Here is a 26,955-nt window from a genome sequence, read left to right as displayed (position 1 = left end):
ATCTAACCCTACCATAGTCATAGTGTAATGTCCTACCATATTATTATTATGTATTTATATATCTTCTGCAGCAGCAAGTGTCATTGGAATAATGCACATGTCATTGATATCGGAAGATACTGGCGTTATATAAATCAATATTTATAACCGATTTAATTCCCATGGGCTTTGGTGATATATGTTGTTATTTGCAGACGCGCCATGGTGTGGGCACTGCCAGGAACTCGCCCCCAAGTACAGCCAGGCAGCCGAGGCCCTAAAGAACCAGACCGCAGAGGCCCGCCTCGCCAAAGTGGACGCCACAGAGGAAAAAGAGCTGAGCGATGAGTTTGGGGTGAACGGTTACCCCACCCTCAAATTCTTCAAAGATGGCAACAGAACCGGTCACATCGACTACGGAGGTAACGACACAGTGTGACATCACTAACGACAAACGTGTGCAATGCTGCTATTACTGCTTTGTTTATAAGTGGAGTCCTGCTGTAGTTTGTAGTGGAAACTATAATCGTTGGCTGAGTAAAGGCTCATACACACGTCCAAACAATCTGCTCAACTATTCTGCAGGTTGGCCACATGTGTACAAGTCGTCTGAACAACTTTGATGTTTTTGAATGCGGACATGTTTGTCGTTTAGCTTGCGCACATAGTATTTAAGCAAGGCCTCTTGCACACTGCAAATCGCAAATCCGATTTACAATTCCAATTTGCGATTCTGATTCTTCCTGGATTCTATCAACAAAAGAAGAAAAAACGCAGAAAAAAAAACGCAGCATGCAGGACCGATTCAAAATCATACATTGGAATCGCATGTAAAATCGCGTCAAAATCGCAAATCGGAATCGCATGTAGTGTGCAAGAGGCTGTAGTTGGTTGTTTAGTTGATTGGAGTGTGTGTATGTATTTGTGGTGTAAACAACTTTTTGTGTGGTTGGTCATGTTGTGCGGTTAGTTGTGCGTTATGTTTGAAGTGTGTATGAGCCTCAAAGGTCCATACACACGCTTTGACAAATTCCCTGATTATCGTCTGACTTTAATCTGTTGGATGATAATCAGGCATGTGGACGCGTGGAAACAACTAGACGACCAGCTGATGAAAGGCGGTTTGCCCGTTTCAACCATCGGATCTACTCACACGACTATTGTGCTGATATCGTGCAGTTGGCCATGTGTGTACAAGTTGTTTAAACGACTTGTTTTTAATGTGGCTGTATAGTGCAGTCCGTCATTCCTCTAGCGTGCGCAGTATGTAAATGAGTTGGTCCTTTAGTTGTTTTGGTTGAGTGGACATTACTATTATTATTTATTGAATTTATAAAGCGCCAACATATTACGCAGCGCTGGACATTAGCTTAGGTTACAGACAATATTTAGGGGTGACATACAGCAAAATGACAATACAGGAATACAAGAAAACCAGATCACACACCATAGTATGAGTACCAGGTAATGCTTAGTCAGTCACTGGATGGAGCATGGAGATCACACAGCACAGTATGAGTACAAGGTAATGCTTAGTCACTGGAGGGGAGCATGCGTACGTTAAAAAGGGGCGCTGGGAAAAAAGGGCGCGGGGTTTTAAACGATAAACATGGATAACGTTTAAAAATATAATGTACTATATTTCGTTTAAAAATAATGTTTTATAAAGTTATAAATCATTAAATAATGTGCATGAAATTGGCAATTGTGAAAACGTTAATCTTCCGTTTAAAAAGTGAAACGTATAATAACGTTTAAAAAAAAAAAGTAAGTAACCCTCCCTGTACCTACCCCTAACCCCTAGACCCCCCTGTTGGTGCCTAAACCTAAGACCCCCCTGGTGGTGCCTTAACCTAAGACTCCCCTGGTGGTGCCTAAACCTAAGACCCCCCTGTTGGTGCCTAAACCTAAGACCCCCCTGGTGGTGCCTAAACCTAAGACTCCCCTGATGGTGCCTAACCCTAAGACCCCCCTGGTGGTGCCTAAACCTAAGACCCCCCTGGTGGTGCCTAAACCTAAGACTCCCCTGATGGTGCCTAACCCTAAGACTCCCCTGGTGGTGCCTAAACCTAAGACCCCCCTGGTGGTGCCTAAACCTAAGACCCCCCTGGTGGTGCCTAAACCTAAGACCCCCCTGGTGGTGCCTAAACCTAAGACCCCCCTGTTGCTGCCTAAACCTAAGACCCCCCTGTTGGTGCCTAAACCTAAGACCCCCCTGGTGGTGCCTAAACCTAAGACCCCCCTGTGATAAGCATTAATAACGTGTGAAAAAAATATTGTGCTGTTTTTCGTTTAAAAATAATGTTTTAAAAAAGCTTGTACTGTTTTTCGTTTAAAAATAATGTTTAAAAAATTATAAATCATAAAATAATGTGTAATCATGAGAAGCAGTTATAAAACAGTAAAAGTCTCCGGGCGCCGCTTATAAAACGTTATTTTTCTCCGGCGCCCTTTTTTCCTGTCGGGCGCCCATTAAACGATATTTATTATGGGAGTGAATGGCGGCGCCCGATTTGTCCACTTGCCTCAGGCGCCCGAATTTACTGTTACCGGGGAGCATGGAGATCACACAGCACAGTATGAGTACAAGGTAATGCTTAGTCAGTCACTGGAGGGGAGCATGGAGATTACACAGCACAGTATGAGTACAAGGTAATGCTTAGTCAGTCACTGGATGGGAGCATGGAGATCACACAGCACAGTATGAGTACAAGGTAATGCTTAGTCAGTCACTGGAGGGGAGCATGGAGATCACACAGCACAGTATGAGTACAAGGTAATGCTTAGTCAGTCACTGGATGGAGCATGGAGATTAGGCAAATTAGGTTCACTCAAATACATAGCATGGGTGCACAGTAATGGAGGTGCATGATCAGGTAGGACACAAAATGAGGAGGACCCTGCCCAAAGGCTTACAATCTAGAGGAAGAGGTAGGGACACGAACGGTAGGGGACCAGAGTTCAGCTGTGGGTTTAGAGCAATTGTGAGGGGTGGTAGGCCAGAGTGAAAAGGTGAGTTTTGAGGGCCTTCTTGAAGGTGTTGAAGGAGGGGGCTGCCCTAATGGGTGGAGGTAGGGAGTTCCATAGTGTTGGAGCGGCTCTTGAGAAGTCCTGGAGGTGTGCATGGGACTGGGTGATGCGGGGGATGGTCAGGTGAAGTTCATTGGAGGAGCGGAGGGAGCGACTTGGTGTGTATCTCTGAGTAAGATCAGAAATGTAGGTTGGACAGGTTTTGTGGACGGATTTGTAGGTCAGACACAATATCTTGAATCTGATTCTGGACTGGATAGGAAGCCAGTGGAGGGATTAACGGAGGGGAGCCGCCCTGGTGGAGCGATGGGAGGAGTGGATAATTCTGGCTGCCGCATTCATGATGGACTGCAGTGGGGCTATTCGGGTCATAGGGAGACCAGACAGAAGGGCATTGCAGTAAAGGCGGGAAATTATGAGGGCATGGATGAGGAGTTTGGTGGTGGCAGAGGTCAGGAAAGGGCGGCCCTTGCAGATGTTACGAAGGTGGAAGTTGCAGGACTTAGTGAGGTTTTGGATGTGGAAAGTGAAGGAGAGTGCGGAGTCCAGGGTGACACCCAGACAGCGGGCTTGAGAGGTAGGGCGAATGGTAGTGTGGTTAACAGTGACCTGCACATCTGGGAGGTTCATGGATGGCCGGGGTGGGAAGATCATAAATTCCGTTTTGCCTAGATCTAGTTTCAGGAACCTAGCGGACATCCAGGAGGAGATGGCAGATAGGCAGGAGGAGACCTTGTCCATGGTAGTGGTGGATATGTCAGGGGTGTGGAGGTAGATTTGGGTGTCATCTGCATACAGATGATAGTTAAAACCCATGGAGGAGATAACCTGCCAATGGAGGATGTGTATAGGGAGAACAGTAGGGGGGCAAGGACCGAGCCTTGGGGGACTCCCACTGAGAGGTGGTTGGGGGTGGATGAGGACTCATTGAAGGAGGTCGTGAAGGAGCGTTTGGAAAGGTAGGATGAAAGCCAGGACAGGGCAAGATTGTGAATGCCCATGGACTGGAGGGACTGTCTGGAGGAGTAGGGGATGATCTACTGTATCAAAAGCTGTTGAAAGATCAAGGAGGAGGAGAATGGAGTATTTACCTTCAGCTTTAGCTAAGGCAAGGTCATTGACCACTTTGGTGAGAGCAGTTTCGGTTGAGTGGACAGGCCGAAATCCAGATTGCAGTGGGTCTAGTAGTGAGTTGGCATTGAGGTACTGGGTCAGGTGTTTGTGAACCAGACGCTCAAGGACATAAAGGTTGTGTCAAAGTTTTGTTGCGTGGTTGATGAGGTCGTCATGTTGGTCGTGTGCTTGTTGGACGTGTGTACTCCGCCTGATGCTGGGAATACTCGGCTCGATTCTGAGCCATTTAGATGGCTCGATAAATCATTTCCGATCTGTCCGATCTCCCGCCCGATCATTTTCCCGCTCGATTCCGCAGTGAGGACAATGCAAAAAGATAAGAAAAACGAGCATAAGAGAATCGCCTGTGGAATCGAGCGGGGAATCAATCAGGCTGGAGAATCGAGCGGCAAAATTGAGCCGTGTATGCCCAGCATAAGATGAGAGATTGTGACTGCGCTGCTTGTAATTGTAAGATTGTGCAAATTATAGGTCTATTGTATGCTAAATTACGCCACTTAGAATTGGACCAATAAAAATAATCAGCCACCGCAATCATCTTGCCCAATTCCACGCCTCAACTCAAAATGATTTGCATTCGGTTGACCATACAATCAATTCGACCAAGTCAATTGATTGTTCCACTTTTTTCAATAAAAAAGACTGACTGAATAAAAAAGTAATACATGTCTTTAATTCTATCGTGAAAAAAAAACCTTATTGATTATTCCATGTGATGTGTTGGGGAAAAAAATACAAAAACTGAATGTTTTATGTTATCAGACTTTTTGAAATTTTTGGAGAAATAAGTATATGGTATATTGGTTCGATTTTTCTAATGATTCAATCAATCGTCCTGTTGCCATAGAGGCAGGCGGATGGTGGAAATCGGCAGAATGCCTTTTCGTGGTCAAAAATGACATTGCGATCAGGCATGCTCGAATGTCGGAGGTCACTGAGGATCCAACATGTTGTTGGATGCTTAACCACTTCAGGACCACAGTCTTTTCGCCCCTTAAGGACCAGAGCCTTTTTCTCCATTCAGACCACTGCAGCTTTCACGGTTTAATGCTCGGTCATACAACCTACCACCTAAATGAATTTTACCTCCTTTTCTTGTCACTAATACAGCTTTCTTTTGATGCTATTTGATTGCTCCTGCGAGTTTTACTTTTTATTATATTCATCAAAAAAGACATGAATTTTGGCAAAAAAATGATTTTTTTAACTTTCTGTGCTGACATTTTTCAAATAAAGTAAAATTTCTGTATACATGCAGCGCGAAAAATGTGGACAAACATGTTTTTGATTAAAAAAAACCCATTCAGTGTATATTTATTGGTTTGGGTAAAAGTTATAGCGTTTACAAACTATGGTGCCAAAAGTGAATTTTCCCATTTTCAAGCATCTCTGACTTTTCTGCGCACCTGTCAGGTTTCATGAGGGGCTAAAATTCCAGGATAGTACAAATACCCCCCAAATGACCCCATTTTGGAAAGAAGACATCCCAAAGTATTCAGTGAGAGGCATGGTGAGTTCATAGAAGATTTTATTTTTTGTCACAAGTTAGCGGAAAATGACACTTTCTGACAAAAAAAAGGAAAAAAAAAAGTTTCCATTTCTTCTAACTTGCAACAAAAAAAAATGAAATCTGCCACGGACTCACTATGCTCCTCTCTGAATACCTTGAAGTGTCTACTTTCCAAAATGGGGTCATTTGTGGGGTGTGTTCACTGTCCTGGCATTTTGGGGGGTGCCTAATTGTAAGCACCCCTGTAAAGCCTAAAGATGCTCATTGGACTTTTGGCCCCTTAGCGCAGTTAGGCTGCAAAAAAGTGCCACACATGTGGTATTGCCGTACTCAGGAGAAGTAGTATAATGTGTTTTGGGGTGTATTTTTACACATACCCATGCTGGGTGGGAGAAATATCTCCATAAATGACAATTGTTTTATTTTTTTTACACACAATTGTCTATTTATAGAGATATTTCTGCCACTCAGCATGGGTATGTGGAAAAATACACCCCAAAACACATTATACTACTTCTCCTGAGTACGGCGATACCACATGTGTGGCACTTTTTTGCACCCTAACTGCGCTAAGGGGCCCAAAGTTCAATGAGTACCTTTAGGATTTCACAGGTCATTTTGAGAAATTTCGTTTCAAGACTACTCCTCGCGGTTTAGGGCCCCTAAAATGCCAGGACAGTATAGGAACCCCACAAATTACCCCATTTTAGAGAGAAGACACCCCAAGGTATTCCGTTAGGAGGATGGTGAGTTCATAGAAGACTTTTTTTTTTTGTCACAAGTTAGCGGAAATTGAGTTTAATTGTTTTTTTTCACAAAGTGTCATTTTCCGCTAACTTATGACAAAAAATAAAATCTTCTATGAACTCACCATACTCCTAACGGAATACCTTGGGGTGTCTTCTTTCTAAAATGGGGTCATTTGTGGGGTTCCTATACTGCCCTGGCATTTTAGGGGCCCTAAACCGTGAGGAGTAGTCTTGAAACCAAATGTCGCAAAATGACCTGTGAAATCCTAAAGGTACTCATTGGACTTTGGGCCTCTTAGCGCACTTAGGGTGCAAAAAAGTGCCACACATGTGGTACCGCCGTACTCAGGAGAAGTAGTATAATGTGTTTTGGGGTGTATTTTTACACATACCCATGCTGGGTGGGAGAAATATCTCTGTAAATGACAATTGTTTGATTTTTTTTTACACACAATTGTCCTTTTACAGAGAGATTTCTCCCACCCAGCATGGGTATGTGTAAAAATACACCCCAAAACACAATATACTACTTCTTCTGAGTACGGCGATACCACATGTGTGACACTTTTTTGCAACCTAGGTGCGCTAAGGGGCCTAACGTCCTATTCACAGGTCATTTTGAGGCCTTTGGATTCTAGACTACTGCTCACGGTTTAGGGCCCCTTAAATGCCAGGGCAGTATAGGAACCCCACAAGTGACCCCATTTTAGAAAGAAGACACCCCAAGGTATTCTGTTAGGAGTATGGTGAGTTCATAGAAGATTTTTTTTTTGTCACTAGTTAGCGGAAAATGACACTTTGTGAAAAAAAAAACAATACATATCAATTTCCGCTAACTTGTGACAAAAAATAAAATCTTCTATGAACTCATCATACACCTAACAGAATACCTTGGGGTGTCTTCTTTCTAAAATGGGGTCACTTGTGGGGTTCCTATACTGCCCTGGCATTTTACGGGCCCAAAACTGTGAGTAGTCTGGAAACCAAATTTCTCAAAATGACTGATCAGGGGTATAAGCATCTGCAAATTTTGATGACAGGTGGTCTATGAGGGGGCAAATTTTGTGGAACCGGTCATAAGCAGGGTGGCCTCTTAGATGATAGGATGTTTTGGGCCTGATCTGATGGATAGGAGTGCTAGGGGGTGACAGGAGGTAATTGATGGGTGTCTCAGGGGGCGGTTAGAGGGGAAAATAGATGCAATCAATGCACTGGGGAGGTGATCGGAAGGGGGTCTGAGGGGGACCTGAGGGTTTGGCCGAGTGATCAGGAGCCCACACGGGGCAAATTAGGGCCTGATCTGATGGGTAGGTGTGCTAGGGGGTGACAGGAGGTGATTGATGGGTGTCTCAAGGTGTGATTAGAGGGGGGAAATAGATGCAAGCAATGCACTAGCGAGGTGATCAGGGCTGGGGTCTGAGGACGTTCTGAGGTGTGGGCGGGTGATTGGGTGCCCGCAAGGGGCAGATTAGGGTCTAATCTGATGGGTAACCGTGACAGGTGGTGATAGGGGGTGATTGATGGGTAATTAGTGGGTGTTTAGAGGAGAGAAGAGATGTAAACACTGCACTTGGGAGGTGATCTGATGTCGGATCTGCGGGCGATCTATTGGTGTGGGTGGGTGATCAGATTGCCCGCAAGGGGCAGGTTAGGGGCTGATTGATGGGTGGCAGTGACAGGGGGTGATTGATGGGTGGCAGTGACAGGGGGTGATTGATAGGTGATTGACAGGAGATCAGTGGGTTATTACAGGGAATAACAGATGTAAATATTGCACTGGCGAATTGATAAAGGGGGGTCTGAGGGCAATCTGAGCGTGTGGGCGGGTGATTGGGTGCCCGCAAGGGGTAGATTAGGGTCTAATCTGATGGGTAACAGTGACAGGTGGTGATAGGGGGTAATTGATAGGTGATTGATGGGTAATTAGTGGGTGTTTAGAGGAGAGAATAGATGTAAACAATGGATTTGGGAGGTGATCTGATGTCGGATCTGCGGGCGATCTATTGGTGTGGGTGGGTGATCAGATTGCCCGCAAGGGGCAGGTTAGGGGCTGATTGATGGGTGGCAGTGACAGGGGGTGATTGATGGGTGGCAGTGACAGGGGGTGATTGATAGGTGATTGACAGGTGATCAGTGGGTTATTACAGGGAATAACAGATGTAAATATTGCACTGGCGAATTGATAAAGGGGGGTCTGAGGGCAATCTGAGCGTGTGGGCGGGTGATTGGGTGCCCGCAAGGGGTAGATTAGGGTCTAATCTGATGGGTAACAGTGACAGGTGGTGATAGGGGGTGATTGATATGTGATTGATGGGTAATTAGTGGGTGTTTAGAGGAGAGAATAGATGTAAACAATGGATTTGGGAGGTGATCTGATGTCGGATCTGCGGGCGATCTATTGGTGTGGGTGGGTGATCAGATTGGTTAGGGGCTGATTGATGGGTAGCAGAGACAGGGGGTGATTGACTGGTGATTGACGGGTGATTGACGGGTGATTGACAGGTGATTGACAGGTGATCAGGGGGGGATAGATGCATACAGTACACGGGGGGAGGGGTCTGGGGGGGGTCTGGGGAGAATCTGAGGGGTGGGGGGGTGATCAGGAGGGGGCAGTGGGCAGGGGGGGGGGATAAAAAAAAAAATAGCGTTGACAGATAGTGACAGGGAGTGATTGATGGGTGATTAGGGGAGTGACTGGGTGCAAACAGTGGTCTGGGGGGTGGTCAGGGGGGGGTCTGAGGGGTGCTGTGGGCGATCAGGGGGCAGGGGGGGGGGAAATCAGTGTGCTTGGGTGCAGACTAGGGTGGCTGCAGCCTGCCCTGGTGGTCCCTCGGACACTGGGACCACCAGGGCAGGAGGCAGCCAGTATAATAGGCTTTGTATACATTACAAAGCCTATTATACTATTTCCATGCGGCGATCCGGGTGCTAGTAACCCGCCGGCGCTTCCGAACGGCCGGCGGGTTACTACGAGCGGTGGGCGGAGCCAGTCCCCGGCGGCTGATCGCGTCACGAATGACGCGATCGCCGCATAGCCACCCACGCAGCCGCCCCCGCCGATGGGCGTATTGCGGTCGTTTGGGCCCGGACTTTGCCGCCGCCCATCGGCTGGGGGCGGTCCTCAAGTGGTTAAAGTGTACCTTAGACAATGATAGCAAAAGGATTTATACTTACCTGGAGTTTCTTAAAGGATACCTGAAGTGACATGTGACATGATGAGATAGACATGTGTATGTACAGTGCCTAGCACACAAATAACTATGCTGTGTTCCTTTTTTTTCTTTCTCTGTCTGAAAGAGTTAAATATCAGGTATGTAAGTGGCTGACTCAGTCCTGACTCAGACAGGAAGTGACTAGTGTGTGACCCTCACTGATAAGAAATTCCCCACGTTATCTCTTTCTTGCTCTCAGAAGCCATTTTCTGCTAGGAAAGTGTTTTATAGTTGGAATTTCTTATCACTGAGGGTCACATTGTAGTCTCTTCCTGTCTGAATCAGGACTGAGTCAGCCACTTACATACCTGATTTTTAACTCTTTCAGGCAGAGAAAGAAAAAAAGGAACACAGCCTAGTTATGTGTGTGCTAGGCACTGTACATACCCATGTCTATCTCATCATGTCACATGTCACTTCGGGTATCCTTTAAAGCCCCCTGTTGTCCTTCTGCTCCCTCGTTGTCCTGACGGGCCTGTCTATTGTATTAATGTAAGCTCTGTAAAGTCTACGACTTGGCTGAGTCACGGACTACTAGTACCCCCCAATCATGTCCCTGTGACCGGGAGTGTTCTGAGCATGCTTGTTAAGACTGTAACTTCACTTGCGCAGGATGCTTCCGGCCAAGGCTGTGACTGCGCATGCACAGTGGCCCGCAATTCTACCTGATTGCATACTCCACAGCGGCAGAACGGAGGGGACCAAACAGACACGGAGGGAGCTGGAGGAAGCTCTAGGTAAGTATAAATCCTTTTGCTATGGGGGATACCCACATTGGTATACTGCAGCTGTCTGTGGCCCGGTGTGTGTTGCACTGTTCCCCGGGCCGCAGATTCACTCAGGCCCAATACACCCCTACCCCCTGTGATGCCCTGTAAGTGGCTCTGGCTGTCATTGCCGCGGGTTTATCTGAAGCGATGTTAGCCGTACATTGTACACAAATCGGAAAGGCCAAAAATTGTCGTTATCGGCATGTATCTAATGTGTGTGGGTACCTTTGTTCTCATCAGGAAGAAGAGACGCAGAGGGATTCATTAAATGGATGCAGAGAAGGATGGAGCCCGCCGTCTCTGTCCTCGAATCCGTGGCCGAAGCCGAGGACTTCATCGCGTCTCAGGAGTCGCCCGTCATCGCGTTCTTCCAGGCAAGTCTCGCTGCAATTCTCTCTCTCTCTGAAATGAGCCTCTGTCTCTGCAGGTGAGCTGACGCTTCTTCTAGGGCAGGCTAGGAAATAACTGGAAAATCAATATTAGCGCTGCAAGCTAGTCAGGCAGCTTTCCTTGAACTTCCCTCTATCAGTAACACAGACTTAGGAATGTTAAAGGATAAGTGCAGCGACAGAGGTGGAAGAGTGCAGCTCTGTGTGTGGCCAGGCTGACATCCAAGAGCCAATTACAACCTTGGCCACAATTCACTAAGCTCATCTCCTGTCTTTAATAACGATTCTGAACTGTTTTTACTGTTATCACCATGGTGGTAAATCATGGCCTTGATTCATCATTGTCTTTGCGATAACTTTTTCCAGTTCGTTAAATTACTGAATTCAAAGTTTATTGATTTCTAGTTGTATTCATCAAGGTTTTTCTGCCTTCGGTGTGAATTCGATAACAATGTAACGTGTCGATATTTCCATTTTACAGCGGTAATTTAACACAAGGCCATAAGATTCCCATGGAATTGTGGGTAAAAGGCAGTCCTTTGAACACTACGTAGCAACATTCTGAATAGGGCTTAACACCTGGACCAGGATTCTGAAAGTGGTTTGGGACAATCCCACAATTTCGCCAGTTGCGGCTTGATAGGAGCCTTTTCTAAAAAAAAATGTAGTGCAGCTAGCAATCTAATTAACCCTGGCACTGCCTGTGTTCTCTTACAAGATGATTCAAGAGAAATGCTGATGTCCTGGTATCGCAAATAAATCCATTCTCTTGCAAATTGATCTGGTTCTAGACCTTATTCTTGCCCTTCTGCGCCTTTGAATCACTCTCAGCTGATACATAACCACTTCAAATGGCTCCATCTTCTCTGTCAGCTATGATCTGACAGGAATAACGACAGAGCAGTGAAGGAGATAACTAATCCTAAATGTAACGGTAAACCACGCCCACTTTCATTTTCATGAATTGCACTTTCTTCCGTTTTATCGCATCATTACCGAATGATTACCAAATGCTCGCTAACAGCTGTAGATAACTTTGATGAATCCTGAAATCAACTTATCGAGTTCTGTATTTTACCGAGCTGTCGGTAACCGATTTGATAAGTCTTGATGAATCGAGGCCTTAGTATTCACTAAGCAATTTACCCCATGCATTCCTTAAAATAAGGCTTCTGTCCTTATGTTAAGTAGTGATTCCTAATGTTAACAATTGAATCCTTAAATTAATGACTGAATCCTAAAGACAGGATGTTATTTCGTAGAGAGGAATGCAAGTGATAACAACTGCAAAGTGCGTGAGGAGTTATCACCTGGCCTGAGCTGATGTTCAGTGTAGTGTTACTAGAGACTGAAATATAGAATAGAGGATTCTGTTGTCTGCTTTATTTTTTAGCATTTTATACAAAAAGGGACGCAATATAGCAAGACATACACAGCAGGCACACAGAGAGAGAGAGAGAGAGAGAGAGAGAGAGAGAGACATGTATGTATGTAAGTATACACAGCCACAGACGCACACACAAACACAGACACTCTATCCTATCCTAACATTTGTATAGCGCTTTTCTGTTGTTCGACTCAAAGCGATCAAGAGCTGCAGCCACTAAGGGCACCTTCAAGGGGCCACCCTGCAGTGTTAGGAAGTCTTGCCCAAGGACTTCTTACTGAACAGGTACTGACCCTAGCCAGGATTCAAACCCAGGTATGTGTGTGTGTGTGTGTGTGTGTCTCTCTCCTCTTCCCTGGCTGTCATACACAGCACCTCCTTCCCTGGCTGCCATACATAGCACCTGCAGACTAGCTGTAATCATGCTAGCAGAGGAGGTAGCAGGAGGGGTGCAGCTACATCCTGCTTGCGTGTGCTCCTCCTCTCCCTATCTACTGCATGTGAGAACAACTACAGAGGTGATAAACGTAAGGACTGGAGTGATAAACACTCTCACTATGAAAACTTATCACCAGGGGTGCCTCTAGTCATTTTGTCACTCCAGGCGAGAAAACCTGTGGCGCCCCCCCCCCCCCCCCAAGCCCCTCCCCTCCAGGAAAATAATCATAATGCAGCATCGTTTCACCAGAAAATAATCATAATGCGGCAGTGTTTCATCAGAAAATAATAGTAATTATCGGAATTCAGAATCGTAATTCACCAGAAAATAATCGTAATGTGGCAGTGTTTCACCAGAAAATACACTTATTGCAGCAGCAGTTCACCGGAAAATATTCGTAAGGTGGCAGCGTTTCACCAGAAAATACACTTATTGCAGCAGCATTTCACCAGAAATTAATCATAGGGTAGCAGCGTTTCACCAGAAAATAATCGGAATGGGGCAGCGTTGTCAGAAAATAATTGTAATGTGGAAGCGTTTCACCAGAAAATACACGTAATCCGAGCAGAGGGAAAGAGTGGAGAGGGAGAGGCAGCATAAGATGTAAGAGGGGGGTAGAGGAACAGAGAGGGGGAGGGATAGACAGCATAAGATGGAAGAGGGTGCAGAGAATATGGAAAACTGTATACTCACCTTCGGTAGTTTTCCTTTCCTGGTGTTTCCCATGTCTGCATACGTATGGGCAAAGCCCCACCTCCTTTGCCCTAGTAGGACGTCCTTAGATATTAAATAGCCTAGACTAGCCCCATGCCATCATTCTAAGTAACTAGAACGAGCCGACAGCATAGGGCGGGCCCGTATGCTGACATGGGAAACACCAGGAAAGGAAAACTACCGAAGGTGAGTATACAGTTTTCCATATTCCCTGGTGTTTACCATGTCAGCATACGTATGGGCAATAACTAGACAGACCATGGGTGGGTATACTGCTAATCACCCAATTTAATTCACACAAAAACATAATACATCCTTAAATAGCATTATTGACAGCAGAGGAAATAATAGCTTTCCCAAAATTAACAGAAGAAAGGGCTGCAAAGTCAATACAATAATGCTTAAGAAAAGTATGGTTAGAGGCCCAATTGGCTGCCTTACATACAGTTAATAAAGAAACTTTACTGTAAGCTGCCCATGAGGAGGACACACTCCTTGTAGAGTGGGCAATAATGTCCTGTGGAGGCTCTAAGCCTTTAGACTTATATGCCTTCTGGATCGAGTTCACAACCCAACTTGCAATAGTTCTTGTAGTGGCCGCCTTTCCCTTCCTGTGACCAGAAGGGATTATAAAAAGGCGATCTGAGTCCCGGAAGTCTTTGGTAGCCTCCAAATATGCCCTGACTAGGGAAGGAATGTCCAAGGGATGCAAAGACTCCGGATTTTCCTGTAGTCTGAAGCTTGGAAGAGTCCATTCCTGATTTATGTGTCTAACTGAGGCTACTTTTGGAAGAAAAGATTGCACAGGATAAAGTACTAACCTGTCGTCATAGAACACTAAAAAGGGCTCCTTACATGACAGGGCTTGTAATTCAGACATCCTTCGTCCCGATGTAATTGCAATCAGAAATGCTGTCTTATATGTTAAATTTCTTAATGAAGCAGAATGATTTTGCCACTCTGAGGAAGATGTCATGACATCCAAAACTAATGGAAGGTCCCATTTGGGGAATCTTGGCTTAACTGGTGGCTTCAGCTTAATTGCTGCTTTAAAGAACTGTCTAATCAAGGGCTTCTCTGCCCACACAACTCCTGAGATTGAGGAAATTGCTGAAACTTGCCTCTTTAACGTAGAATATGCCAGGGGCAATTCCAGTCCGTTCTGTAAGAAAGCCAACAGATTGCATACATTAAAGTCATTGACGTTAAAATTTCGTTGAATGGAAAATTCTGTAAATTTCCTCCATATTCTGTCATAGGAAGCTACTGTGGATGGTCTTTTGGCTTTTAACAATGTAGACACTACCTCAGGGGAACAACCTTCCGCTAACAGCCTAGCCCTCTCAAATTCCACCCCATTAGATGTAAAGACCGAGGGTTCTGATGGAACACCATTCCCTGCGATAGCAGGTTGGGCAGATCCGGAAGTTGAATGGGATCCTGGGTACTCATCTGCAGTAACAGCGGAAACCAGGGCCTTGCCGGCCACCAGGGTATCACTGCTAACACTGTCAATTTTAGGTGACTCAGCTTCTGAAGAAATTTGAAAATCAAAGGAGTTGGGGGAAAGGCGTACGCCCTCTTGAAACGCCACACTTGAGTTAAGGCATCCATGCCCAACGCCTTCCGGTCCAGACCCCTCGAGAAGTAAAGGGGTACCTTGTTGTTCTTTGCCGAGGCAAATAAGTCGATCTGAGGCATACCCCATGTCCGCACTAACTGCTGGAAAGCTCTCGGATGCAGGGACCACTCGTTGTTGTCTACCTGGTTCCTTGACAGGAAATCCGCCTGCAGATTCTGTGACCCCGGGAGATACACTGCTGATAGATCCAGAAAGTTGTTTTGAGCCAACTCCATAATCTGAGACATCTCCTTCATCAGAGACATACTGTGAGTTCCCCCTTGTCTTTTCAGGTACGATACAGCCGAGACATTGTCCACTTTCACTAATACTGGTTTCCCTTTTAGATAAGGTAAGAAATGTTCCAGCGCCAGATAAACTGCTCTCAACTCTAAGATGTTGGAAACTACCTTCATGCGTTGGCTCCAGACACCCTGGACATACATGTCGTGATAAACAGCACCCCAGCCTAACTGACTGGCATCTGTCGTCACTATGGCCCAATGCGGTTGTTGCAGAGGCCTGGATCGACCTAAATTGTCCCGATTCAACCACCATCTGAGAGATTTCTTCACCTTGCATGGAAGCCAAATTGCTTGACCCAGATCCACCTTGTTCCATTGCTTTAGGAAGTTGATCTGAAACTGGCGCAGATTCCAATGGGCCCAGCACACCATTGGTATCATAGAAGACATTATTCTGATCACTGACAGACATTTTCTGGCTGCAACATAGCGATGCTTGAGAAGCTCTATCAACAAAAACTTTAGGGAAACTATCTTCTCCTCTGGAAGAGAGATTGAATTCTGCACCGTGTCCAGAATTGCCCCTAAGAAGAGCATCCTCTGGGTGGGAACCAATTGGCTCTTTTTGGGATTCACTATCCACCCGAACTCCTGAAGAGTGTTGACTAACAATTTTTGATGTTCCAATAGGACTGACCGTGAGGAGGCCAGGAGAATGATGTCGTCCAAATAGTGAAGGACGCGTATTTCCTGTAACCGAACGAACGAGATCACGGCTAGCAAAACCTTCGAAAAAGTGCGGGGCGATGTTGCAAGGCCAAAAGGAAGGCAAACGAACTGAAGGTGAAGATGACCGACCGCAAAACGAAGATACTTCTGCATCGAACGATGGACTGGCACATGGAAATACGCGTCCTTCAGATCTATTGAACACATCCAATCTCCTGGCTGGATAGACATAACGACTGAAGTGAGTGTCTCCATCTTGAACTTTGGCACCTGAACAAATTTGTTTAGTCGCTTTAAGTCTAACACTGGCCTGAGCTCTCCTGACTTCTTTTTTACCAGGAATATCTGAGAATAGAAGCCCAGACCTCTTTCTGAAGGGGGTACCTGACACACTGCCTCTTTCTTCAACAGGTCTGACACATAATCCACCAGAACTAGTTGTTTCTCCACCGAGCTTGGTATTCTCGTAGACTTGAATACCGGAAGAACAGGATACTTTATAAAGTCCCAACGATGGCCCTCTGAAATTGTGGCTACTATCCAACGGTTGCGAATGTTCCCCGTCCAGATATCCTTGAAATGGGTCAGCCTCGCTCCCACCGGTATACCTTGGACGGGCCTTACTTCAAAAGGACTTAGTCGAATCACCTGCCGGCTGAGCGCCCTTCTGCCTACCAGATCTTGAATTCTGCTGGGGATTTCGCCAATTTCTTCTAAACTCCTTTCCTGGACGGTAAGCCCTTGACTCCGTAAACTTGCCATAAGACTGCCTTCTCACCTGAGGGTACCTCTGCTTCCTGAACTTCCTGTCCTGGGGCAACAGGCCCGATGTACCCCCAGTCACACGGGAGATGGCTGCGTCCATCTTGGGCCCAAACAAGTTCTTTCCATCAAAAGGAATTTTGGCCCAGGATTGTTTAGAGGATGGATCAGCGGCCCAAGGCTTGAGCCAGAGCGCCCTCCTGGCCATAACAGAATAGAGCATAGATCTAGCAGTAGACCTTAAGGTATCCACGCTAGCAGTTCCGACAAACTCAGAAGCGAGATCTAACTCCTCAAGAGCAACCGTGATATCTTCCACATTTGCACCGGACTTGACTCCCCTCTGAATATTTTCAATCCAGACTTTTAAGGCCTTTGCCACCGAGGTCAGGGTGATAGCTATCCTTGCAGCCTCTCCCGAAGCTAGATAAGATCTTCTCAAATCTTGATCGATCTGACGATGTAAAACGTCTCTGAACAAGATAGAATCCTCCAGAGGCAACGTGACATTCCTAACCATTCTCATTAGGGAAGCATCCACCACTGGACTGGTCTGGATTAAGGCTTCATCTTCCAAGTCTAATGGGTACATCTTTTGGAGCTTATTTTTAAAAGAAGGCTTCTTAACCGTCTTGTCCCACTCTTCCTTAATCATTTCTCTGATTTCCTCCATCAGTGGAAAGGAAACTTTAATCTTACTTAAACCCTTATAGTATCTCCTTTTCTTGACCACCGGAGATGAGACCTCATCATCCCATTCAATGGCCTCCTTGACTCTTGACACAAAGGTAGGGACCAGAGAAAAATCAAATCCTCCATCCTCAGATTCGGCATCAGAACTGAAAGAATCCTCTACTACAACCCTCCTGCTAGAGGGGCCTGGTTGCGGAGACTGTTGTTTTAATGATAGCTCAGAGACCGTATCCTTGACCACTTGCTTTATCAATGACGACACTTCCCGGTCCTCTCTCGCAATGTCCATATGACAAAGTTCACATACTTTCTTATTAGGAAGCGACACTCTACCGCAGATCCAGCACTCATTTTTGTTTGGTTTTATTGGTACAGATGAATTAGGAATATCCACAGGATTTTGCAAAGCTGCCTGATTCCCAGGTATGGATGCATCCAGGAATGATCCAGGTCTTGTTTCTGGTGACCCCGATCTGGACCGGGAATGGGACCGACTTATTGACCGACTTCTACTCCTGGAAGGAGATTTTGGATGAGACTTGCGACTTTTATCTTGCTTCTTATCTTGGGAAGATTTATACGATGACCGATCACTCTGACCAGCAGCCCCTAGGCGCTTAGACTCTGACTTCTTTCCCTCGCTCCTGTCAAAATAGACAGAAGCGTATAAGTGACGCTACAGCTTTAAGACATCTTCAGGCTTTTATACACAAATACTCACCACCCTTACCTATTTAATGCTGAACTCGAACTCGAGCCAGAGTACTCTCCTGACCTTTTCCCCATTATAGCAGCTGAAAAAGAGCAGTACTGGAATTACCAATTGCTCACAGGATAAACACATATCCATACCATCTGTATAGATATGCACTATTTGCACAGAGAAGCAAACAAAGAACCCACCTGCCGACAGTCCCAGCAGCCTATACTCCACCCGTCAGGAAGACCAAACGCCGCTAGGCGGAAGGAAATACCCCCTAATATACCTCCCCTAAAGGAAATTGAACAGACGCCGCGCTCTGCCCCCTTCCAAAATGGCCGCCAAGCACTTCCGCCCACAGCGCACAAACAGGAAGTCCTCGTGCACGCGCGCGCGACCCACCGACAAACTGCCGGGGAATTGGAACAGAAGGAGCGCACAATCCTACCTCGTAACCTGAGCCGGAACCTCAGCAAAAGGTAATACAAACGCGGAAGACGCCAATCCGCTACTTCCAGCCGCTCAGAAAGGGGAACAGAGAGAGGGATATGCCGCGGGGACATGCCGCAGGGAACAAAAAATGCCAAAAATTGCCGGAAAAGCTGCGGGGAAGCCCAATATCCTTTAGATATAAGAGGGCCACAGGATTTAAAGCAAAAATGTCCCAGAGAGTACTTAGAGAGGGACTCCTATACCCTATAGGAGCATTTAGCTACCTAGGATAAGGACATCAGCAGAAGCCCAACTGCTGGAGCCCGCATATATGCGGAGGTAAGGGAATATCCAAGGATCCTGCTGGAGGCGAGGACAAAAAAGAGAATGATGGCATGGGGCTAGTCTAGGCTATTTAATATCTAAGGACGTCCTACTAGGGCAAAGGAGGTGGGGCTTTGCCCATACGTATGCTGACATGGTAAACACCAGGGAAACAGAGGGGAGAGGGAGAGACAGCATAAGATGGAAGAGAGTGCAGAGGAACAGAGAGGGGTAGAGACAGCATAAGATGGAAGAGGGGGCAGAGGAACAGAGAGGGGAGAGGGAAAGACAGCACAGCACTAAAGCACAGGTTTACAGCTTTACCAGCCTACAGCCTAACCAGCTTTCAAAGAAAACTCTAGTATCAAAAGAGCAGGGCACATTCTAGCAGTTATAACAGTACTGGGAGTCTGCACACAGGACAGGAAGTGTTCTTAGCAGCCTGCCTGCATACCTTCTCTTCTGCCTGTGCATGCAGCTTATCATCTCTGGAGTAGTGATGGGTCGTTTGCGAACGAGCCGGCTCTAAAAAGCCGGCTCTTTGCTGCGAATGACAAGAGCCGGTTCTCAGCCGCCCCACAGAGCTCTGCTTTGCTCTGCAATAAAGGGCGCTGAGGCATGTTGGGAGATGTAGTCCTCCTCTTGCAGCTTGTAGGAGTGTATGGGGCGGAGCAGAGCAGTAGCAGGAGGGATTGCCCCAGTCAGAGAAGCAGTCTGGAATTGTCATGGAGACGGGGTCGGGGCTTTTACTCTGATTCTGAGTGGTGTTTAGTGATATTTAATGAAGAGCCGATTCAGAGCCGTAAGAGCCGGCTTTTTAATGGGAGCCGATTCAGAAGAGTCGATTCTCTGAAAAGAGCCGGAATTCCCATCACTACTCTGGAACAGAAACTTACCTTCTCCCGGGCTGTGTTGCTGTCTTGTGCGGGGGCGGGGCTCCAACACGGACACATCACATTCTTCTCTCTGTGACTGCATCTGTCCCCTGGCTGTCTCGCTCCAGTGTCTGTGTGCAGCCAGTGACACAGGTGGGGGGTCAGACTGTCGGGGGCATAAGCTGGCTGGCCGCTGGCTCCTGGTTTGACTGGCGTGGGGCGGAGTTAAAGGCTGGGCCACACGGGATAAACACTTTACCTGTGTGGCTACTGAGAAGAAGGGGCACAGCTTTAAAGAAGGAGCCTGGCAGAGAAGAGCAGTATTGATTGCTCTATTGGCTGGGGAGAGGTGGAGGTGGAGGCACTGCTGAGCACATGGCAGCGTGCCGAGCACCGGGGACTGAGTCGGGAGGTAATATAATAAAAAAAAACATGGTCACAGTAGCAGCGGTGGGGGAATGCGCCTCACCACCTCATGGCGCCTCACCACCTCATGGCACCCCAGGCAACCGCCTATACTTGCCTGGTGGGTGAGACGCCCCTGCTTATCACCATACCTTAATAAGGCAAGCTTCTTTAGTAAATTTACACTGAAAATACAGATCGATGTGTGGTGGTAAGTTTTCTCTTGCCTTATTATCACCAGCATGATGTTAGTTAATTGTGGCCACTGTTTTCCATGGAATCTTGCGAATACGTATAAAAAGTGGTGAGTGACCCTCACTCCCCCTTCCTTCCTGCTTTACCAAGGTTGCTACGTTATTGTTCCTCTTAGGACTGTGCTTATATTGTAATGTTCTAAACTGCCAGAGCAGTTAGGTTATCCTGGTTACACTACATTTTACCCAGGTTTAGCTAAGGCAGGAATGAGGTCAATGGAGTAGCAATAGGGGTTTCAGAGGTCTGGACCGCACAGGAGCCCTTGGGCCCTCCCTCAATTGCTGTATTACCTCTCTATTGGTCCTGTGCTGGTAATAATCACTTCTATAGATACTTTGAATGATAATAATCATTAACCTCCTTAGCGGTATGCCCGACACTGTCCGGCAAAGGTTTTGCCGAGGATCGGGGATCGCCGGAATGAATTTATTTATTTGTGTCCTTTAGATACTAGCTAGCACTACGTTAGCTAGTATTGTTTGCCGACACCCCCCGATTGCCCGCTGGATACATTACCATGCCGGGATCCAGCGATCTAGCAGCCTCCCGCTCGGCCCCGGGCCTCACTATGGGGAGGATCGGGACTGCGTATGACTTTGGTGATGTCAAGACGTCGGTGACATCATGTACGATCCTCCCCATAGCGAAGGCTGGAGCTGAGCGGGGAGACTGCACCTAACATGGGATCTAGGCAGGGTAATGTATCCAGCAGGCAATCGGGGGAGGGGTTCCGGAGGTGCCAGCAGACAATACTAGCTAGTATGTAATTGACACAATTAAACTGATAAATTAGCGCGGGGGGATGATAATGCAAAACCTCTTGAGCGGCGTAACACTCAGGAGGTTAACAAACTGTTCCCCACCCCCTCTTGCACCTTTGACACTGTGGTTGTCCTTGGCAGGTTTTGTTATGCACAGAGTGCTTAGGGGGATGTAAAACTTGCACTGGGGCCCATAGCCTCTTAGCTACACCACTGAATGAGGTCACCAGTCATTTTTGCCCCAAACAAACACTCCCTCTCTATAATTTTTTACAGCAGATGCAACAATGACTTCCTGTAGGTTCTGTGTGGCTTGTGGCAGGATTCTGATTCTCCGCAGAAGGTCCAGGTGTGGTCTTCTGATAAATATCCTCCTGATAGGGATTCTAATGATGTACCCTCACCCCCTCCTTGACATAGACCATCCTCTGCTTTTATTAGACACGCAAGTAGAGGCAAAAAGGCTACATTGCCGGCAGTAGGTGCCAGATTCTAGAATTTACAATCTCACTCAGCTGTCTATAGAGACTTCCTCCTTATTAACAACTGGTTCTTGCCCAATTACAGTGGTCATATGATCATGTCTGCCCCTTTAAATTTATGGTCAACCTCCACCAGCCCCCCACCCCAGACTTTAGCCTGGATGGAACATAACTGGTCAGACATTCCGCATGCATTCCGTCCTCCATTTTGAAAAATAGCCATTACCCCATAACAGCTTCTGGGTCAGCACACTGCTAAACTGTAATATTGTCCACTTGAGCCGTAGGGGAACATGGACATTACCTTGCACATCAAGTGTCCTTTCAGTTATAACTGACAGCAACAACTGATATATAACTGACAGCAACTGATCTCTTTCAGTTCTCTGACAAAATCTTGTCAGAACTGGAAGGAATCATTGTCAGAAGTGAATGGTGAGCTTCTGAGAGGAACTGAGGGTGAGGAAAGTATGGAACATTCATGTGCTTATTTTAAATATTTTTCCTCAGTTCAGGTTCACTTTAAGCAATGGCAGTTGCCTGGAATTCCTGAGTCATGGAATCTTTCTGTATCTTCCCAGGATTCTGAAGATGCGGATATAAAAGTCTATTACGAGGCTGCAGCTGATTCTGAGTACTTCAACTTTGCTGTTACCCACAAGGAGGATGTGTTCCAAAAGTACGGCGTCACCACAGACACGGTCATCTTCTTCAGCAAGGTGGGTGCCTCCTCTCTCATCTCACAGGGCCCGAGTACCGCACGAGATTGTCTCATTGTATAAGTGAACTAAAGCTCGGTACACACATCCAATTTTGATTGTCTCATGATTGCCAATTTTACCTTCTTCCTGTTGTATGAGGGACAACAGATATTGAATACTATGAGCAGATTATGTAGGTAAACTCTCATACTACCTGGAGGTAGTAAAATCGGTCAGTGATTGGCAAATCCAAATTGTATGTGTGTACCAGGCTTAAGCAATCGCTATGTACACACCAAAATATAGATGTCGTGTAACGACCAATGAACAATCCTTCCGTGATCTTTCTTTCAAAATTCCCACGCCATGTGATGCAAAGACAACAAACAATACGATAACCAACCAGATCGTTAAACGACGCTGGATCTAGGCGAAGTGCTATAGACTTCACGGAATCATCGTTTCAGAATTGTTCATAGCTCTGTACACACTGCCGACTATGAATGATTATCTGCCAAAGTAATCTGTCATAACAGTCTGTTGAAACGCACAAGAATGACTAATTTAAACCGTTATTTGTTTCTGTATTCAATACACGATATCAGAGTCATTTATTATTCATTTTGGATGATTTGTCTGTGTACGAGGCAATCCTGAAGCAAAGTAAAAGTAGGCAAGATGGTACGCCGTCCGCTTGTATGGCAGAAATTACGCCTATGCATAATTACGCATCGTATTTCACAATTACACATCGTAATCATAATGCGAAATTTGCAGATTATGCGTACATTTTTTTGCATGTAAACATAATCACTAACTGTAATTACGCATAATTGTTTTTGAACATTTTTACACATACGAAAGGATTTTTCGCATTAAATACCATATTTAAATAGCCGGCACGGTAGGAGGGTTAGTGTAGCACTGTGCTATATATTGGCTGATGAACGCAAATTTTGTTCGCATACGAACTCATTTTTCGCATTGAATATTGAACCAATAGCTGCGCATGCGCGGTACACTAGCTGATGAACACGAATTTGTTTTCGCATACGATTACAATTTTCTCATTGAATATTTAACTAATAGTCGCGAATGCGCAGAACACTGGCAAATAGATGCAAATATTTTTTCAACTGAACAGGTTTAATTGCGATTCACAAATGTAGTATGCTGTATGTAACATAATCGCAATTACGCAATGCTGTATGTAATGTAATCGCAACTGCGCAAAATTTCCCATAATCATACCCATTATGAGCACCACTACTTGTATCCAGGGCCGGGCCGAGGCAGAGGCGAGAGAGGCTCCAGCCTCAGGGCGCAGTGTAGGAGGGGACGCACAACTTACTTAGCTATCATTTGCCTATTGTGTTTAAAGCAGAGAGAAACAAGAAAAGGGGATACATGGCAGTGACTGCAAGCCAGATAACTAGAGATTAAGGTGTTGGGGGCCCTGGGGAGCTCTAATAGCAATCAATGTGTGACGGCTGGGGGGGAGGATGGGGGGGCGCACTTTAGTGTCTCTGCCTTGGGTGCTGGAGGACCTTGTCCCGGCTCTGCTTGTATCTCCTGTTCTGTGCACACACACTCAGACACAGTTCTTGCTCAATGTGATCTCCTCTCCCACCCTTGGGACTCAGTAGCCAATCAGATGTGTCAGTTGCTTCCTCTGTATACATTCAGTATAACATCACTGCCTCATTTGGTGACCAGTTTTGTTTTTGCTTTTAGTCTGGTGAAAAATATGACTACAAGCTGGACGAAGAACTCGGTTTGGACAGCACTGAGCTCAACCGATTCCTAATGGTGAACAGTATGGATCTGGTCACAGAATACAGCGATCAGGTAAATTCTGCACGACTTTCCTGCGTTTACCTGTAGCGCTGCCACAGCATGAGCTGGGAGCCAGGTGGTGCCATCAGTAATTTCAGCCCCCATTCTCACACTAACCCCCCTCCTAACGCCTAACACTAACCTCCCCTCCTAATGCCTAATAATAACCTTCCCTCCTAATGCCTAACACTAACCTCCTCCTAATGCCTAACACTAACCCCCCTGATGCCTAACACTAACCTCTCTCCTGCTGCCTAACACTAACCCCTCCTCCTAATGCCTAACACTAACCTCTCTCCTACTGCCTAACACTAACCCCTCCTCCTAATGCCTAACACTAACCTCTCCTCCTAACACTAACCTCCTCCTAATGCCTAACACTAACCTCCTCCTGATGCCTAACACTAACCTCTCCTCCTAACACTAACCTCCTCCTAATGCCTAACACTAAACTCCTCCTAATGCCTAACACTAACCCCTCCTCCTAATGCCTAACACTAACCTTCCTCCTAATGCCTAACACTAACCCCCCTCCTAATGCCTAACACTAACCTTCCCTCCTAATGCCTAACACTAACCCCCTCCTAATGCCTAACACTAGCCTCCTCCTAATGCCTAACACTAACCCCCTCCTAATGCCTAACACTAACCCCCCTCCTAATGCCTAATACTAACCTCCCCCTCCTAATGTCTAACACTAATCTCCTCCTAATGCCTAACACTAACCCCTCCTCCTAATGCCTAACACTAACCTCTCCTCCTAACACTAACCTCCTCCTAATGCCTAACCCTAACCTCCTCCTAATGCCTAACACTAACCTCTCCTTCTAACACTAACCTCCTCCTAATGCCTAACACTAACACCTCCTAATGCCTAACACTAACCCCCTCCTAATGCCTAACACTAACCCCCCTCCTAATGCCTAACACTAACCCCCTCCTAATGCCTAACACTAACCCCCTTCCTAATGCCTAACACTAACCTCCCTCCTAATGCCTAACACTAACCCCCCTCCTAATGCCTAACACTAACCCCCTCCTAATGCCTAACACTAACCCCCCTCCTAATGCCTAACACTAACCCCCCTCCTAATGTCTAACACTAACCCCCCTCCTAATGCCTAACACTAACCCCCCTCCTACTGCCTAACACTAACCCACCTCCTAATGTCTTACCATAACCCCCCTCCTATAACCTAACACTAACCCCTCCTCCTAATGCCTAACACTAACCCCTCCTCCTAATGCCTAACACTAACCTCTCCTCCTAACACTAACCTCCTCCTAATGCCTAACACTAACCTCCTCCTAATGCCTAACACTATCCTCCTCCTAATGCCTAACACTAACCCCTCCTCCTAATGCCTAACACTAACCTCTCCTCCTAACACTAACCTCCTAACGCCTAACACTAACCCCTCCTAATGCCTAACACTAACCCCCTCCTAATGCCTAACACTAACCTCCCTCCTAATGTCTAACACTAACCTCCCTCCTAATGCCTAACACTAACCCCCTCCTAATGCCTAACACTAACCCCCCTCCTAATGTCTAACACTAGCCTCCCCTCCTAATGCCTAGCACTAACCTCCCCTCCTGTTGCCTAACACTAACCGCCTAAAACGAACCCCCCTCTTAATGCCTAACACTAACCCCCTCCTAATGCCTAACACTAACCCCCCTCCTAATACCTAACACTAACACTCCTCCTAATGCCTAACACTAACCCCCCTCCTAATGCCTAACACTAACCTCCCTCCTAATGCCTAACACTAACCCCTCTTAATGCCTAACACTAACCTCCCTCCTAATGCCTAACACTAACCCCCCTCCTACTGCCTAACACTAACCCCCCTCCTAATGCCTAACACTAACCCCCTCCTACTGCCTAACACTAACCCACCTCCTAATGTCTTACACTAACCCCCCTCCTATTCCCTAACACTAACCCCCCTCCTAATGCCTAACACTAACCCCTCTCCTAATGCCTAACACTAACCTCTCCTCCTAACACTAACCTCCTCCTAATGCCTAACACTAACCTCCTCCTAATGCCTAACACTATCCTCCTCCTAATGCCTAACACTAACCCCTCCTCCTAATGCCTAACACTAACCTCTCCTCCTAACACTAACCTCCTAATGCCTAACACTAACCCCCTCCTAATGCCTAACACTAACCCCCCTCCTAATGTCTAACACTAACCCCCTCCTAATGCCTAACACTAACCCCCCTCCTAATGTCTAACACTAGCCTCCCCTCCTAATGCCTAGCACTAACCTCCCCTCCTGTTGCCTAACACTAACCGCCTAAAACGAACCCCCCTCCTAATGCCTAACACTAACCCCCTCCTAATGCCTAACACTAACCCCCCTCCTAATACCTAACACTAACACTCCTCCTAATGCCTAACACTAACCCCCCTCCTAATGCCTAACACTAACCTCCCTCCTAATGCCTAACACTAACCCCTCTTAATGCCTAACACTAACCCCCTCCTAATACCTAACACTAACCTCCCTCCTTTCAGGAACCGTCCCGCGGCACGCCTGCGTATACGGTTCCCGACTGCGGGTTTGACCAGATCGAGAGGGAAAGCAGCCTTAGTCAAGCTAAAACAAGGCTGTGACCCCTCAGAACACTTCTCACTGCCACCACTAGCTGTTGCTAGACACACTCCTCACTCTGATGTCGAGCTACTCACACTGGCGTTTTCGTACGTTGGGTCAACTGCGCGCTTTAGGCAAACGTATGACAAACGCCACACACACACAATTGCAATCTTACACTGTAGTGAAGCAAAACCACTAACAGTCGTTAC

At 46.5% G+C, this 26,955-nt stretch overlaps 1 protein-coding gene across 1 annotated transcript in view; it reads left to right on the top strand.

Annotated features, from left to right (window-relative positions):
* Positions 1–26,955, top strand: part of PDIA2 (protein disulfide isomerase family A member 2) — a 54,086-nt gene that overhangs the window by 5,857 nt on the left and 21,274 nt on the right. The window contains exons 2-5 of the mRNA XM_068246429.1: positions 195–401; positions 10,625–10,758; positions 22,179–22,316; positions 24,033–24,146. Coding sequence (XP_068102530.1) covers positions 195–401; positions 10,625–10,758; positions 22,179–22,316; positions 24,033–24,146 — 593 coding nt within the window. The remainder of the gene's footprint in view (positions 1–194; positions 402–10,624; positions 10,759–22,178; positions 22,317–24,032; positions 24,147–26,955) is intronic.

The sequence above is a fragment of the Hyperolius riggenbachi genome, chromosome 7 (assembly GCF_040937935.1).
Source record: "Hyperolius riggenbachi isolate aHypRig1 chromosome 7, aHypRig1.pri, whole genome shotgun sequence".
In the NCBI taxonomy this organism is placed as follows: Eukaryota; Metazoa; Chordata; class Amphibia; order Anura; family Hyperoliidae; genus Hyperolius; species Hyperolius riggenbachi.
Note: the sequence above shows the minus strand (reverse complement) of the source record. Positions and strands in the feature narration are given on the sequence as shown.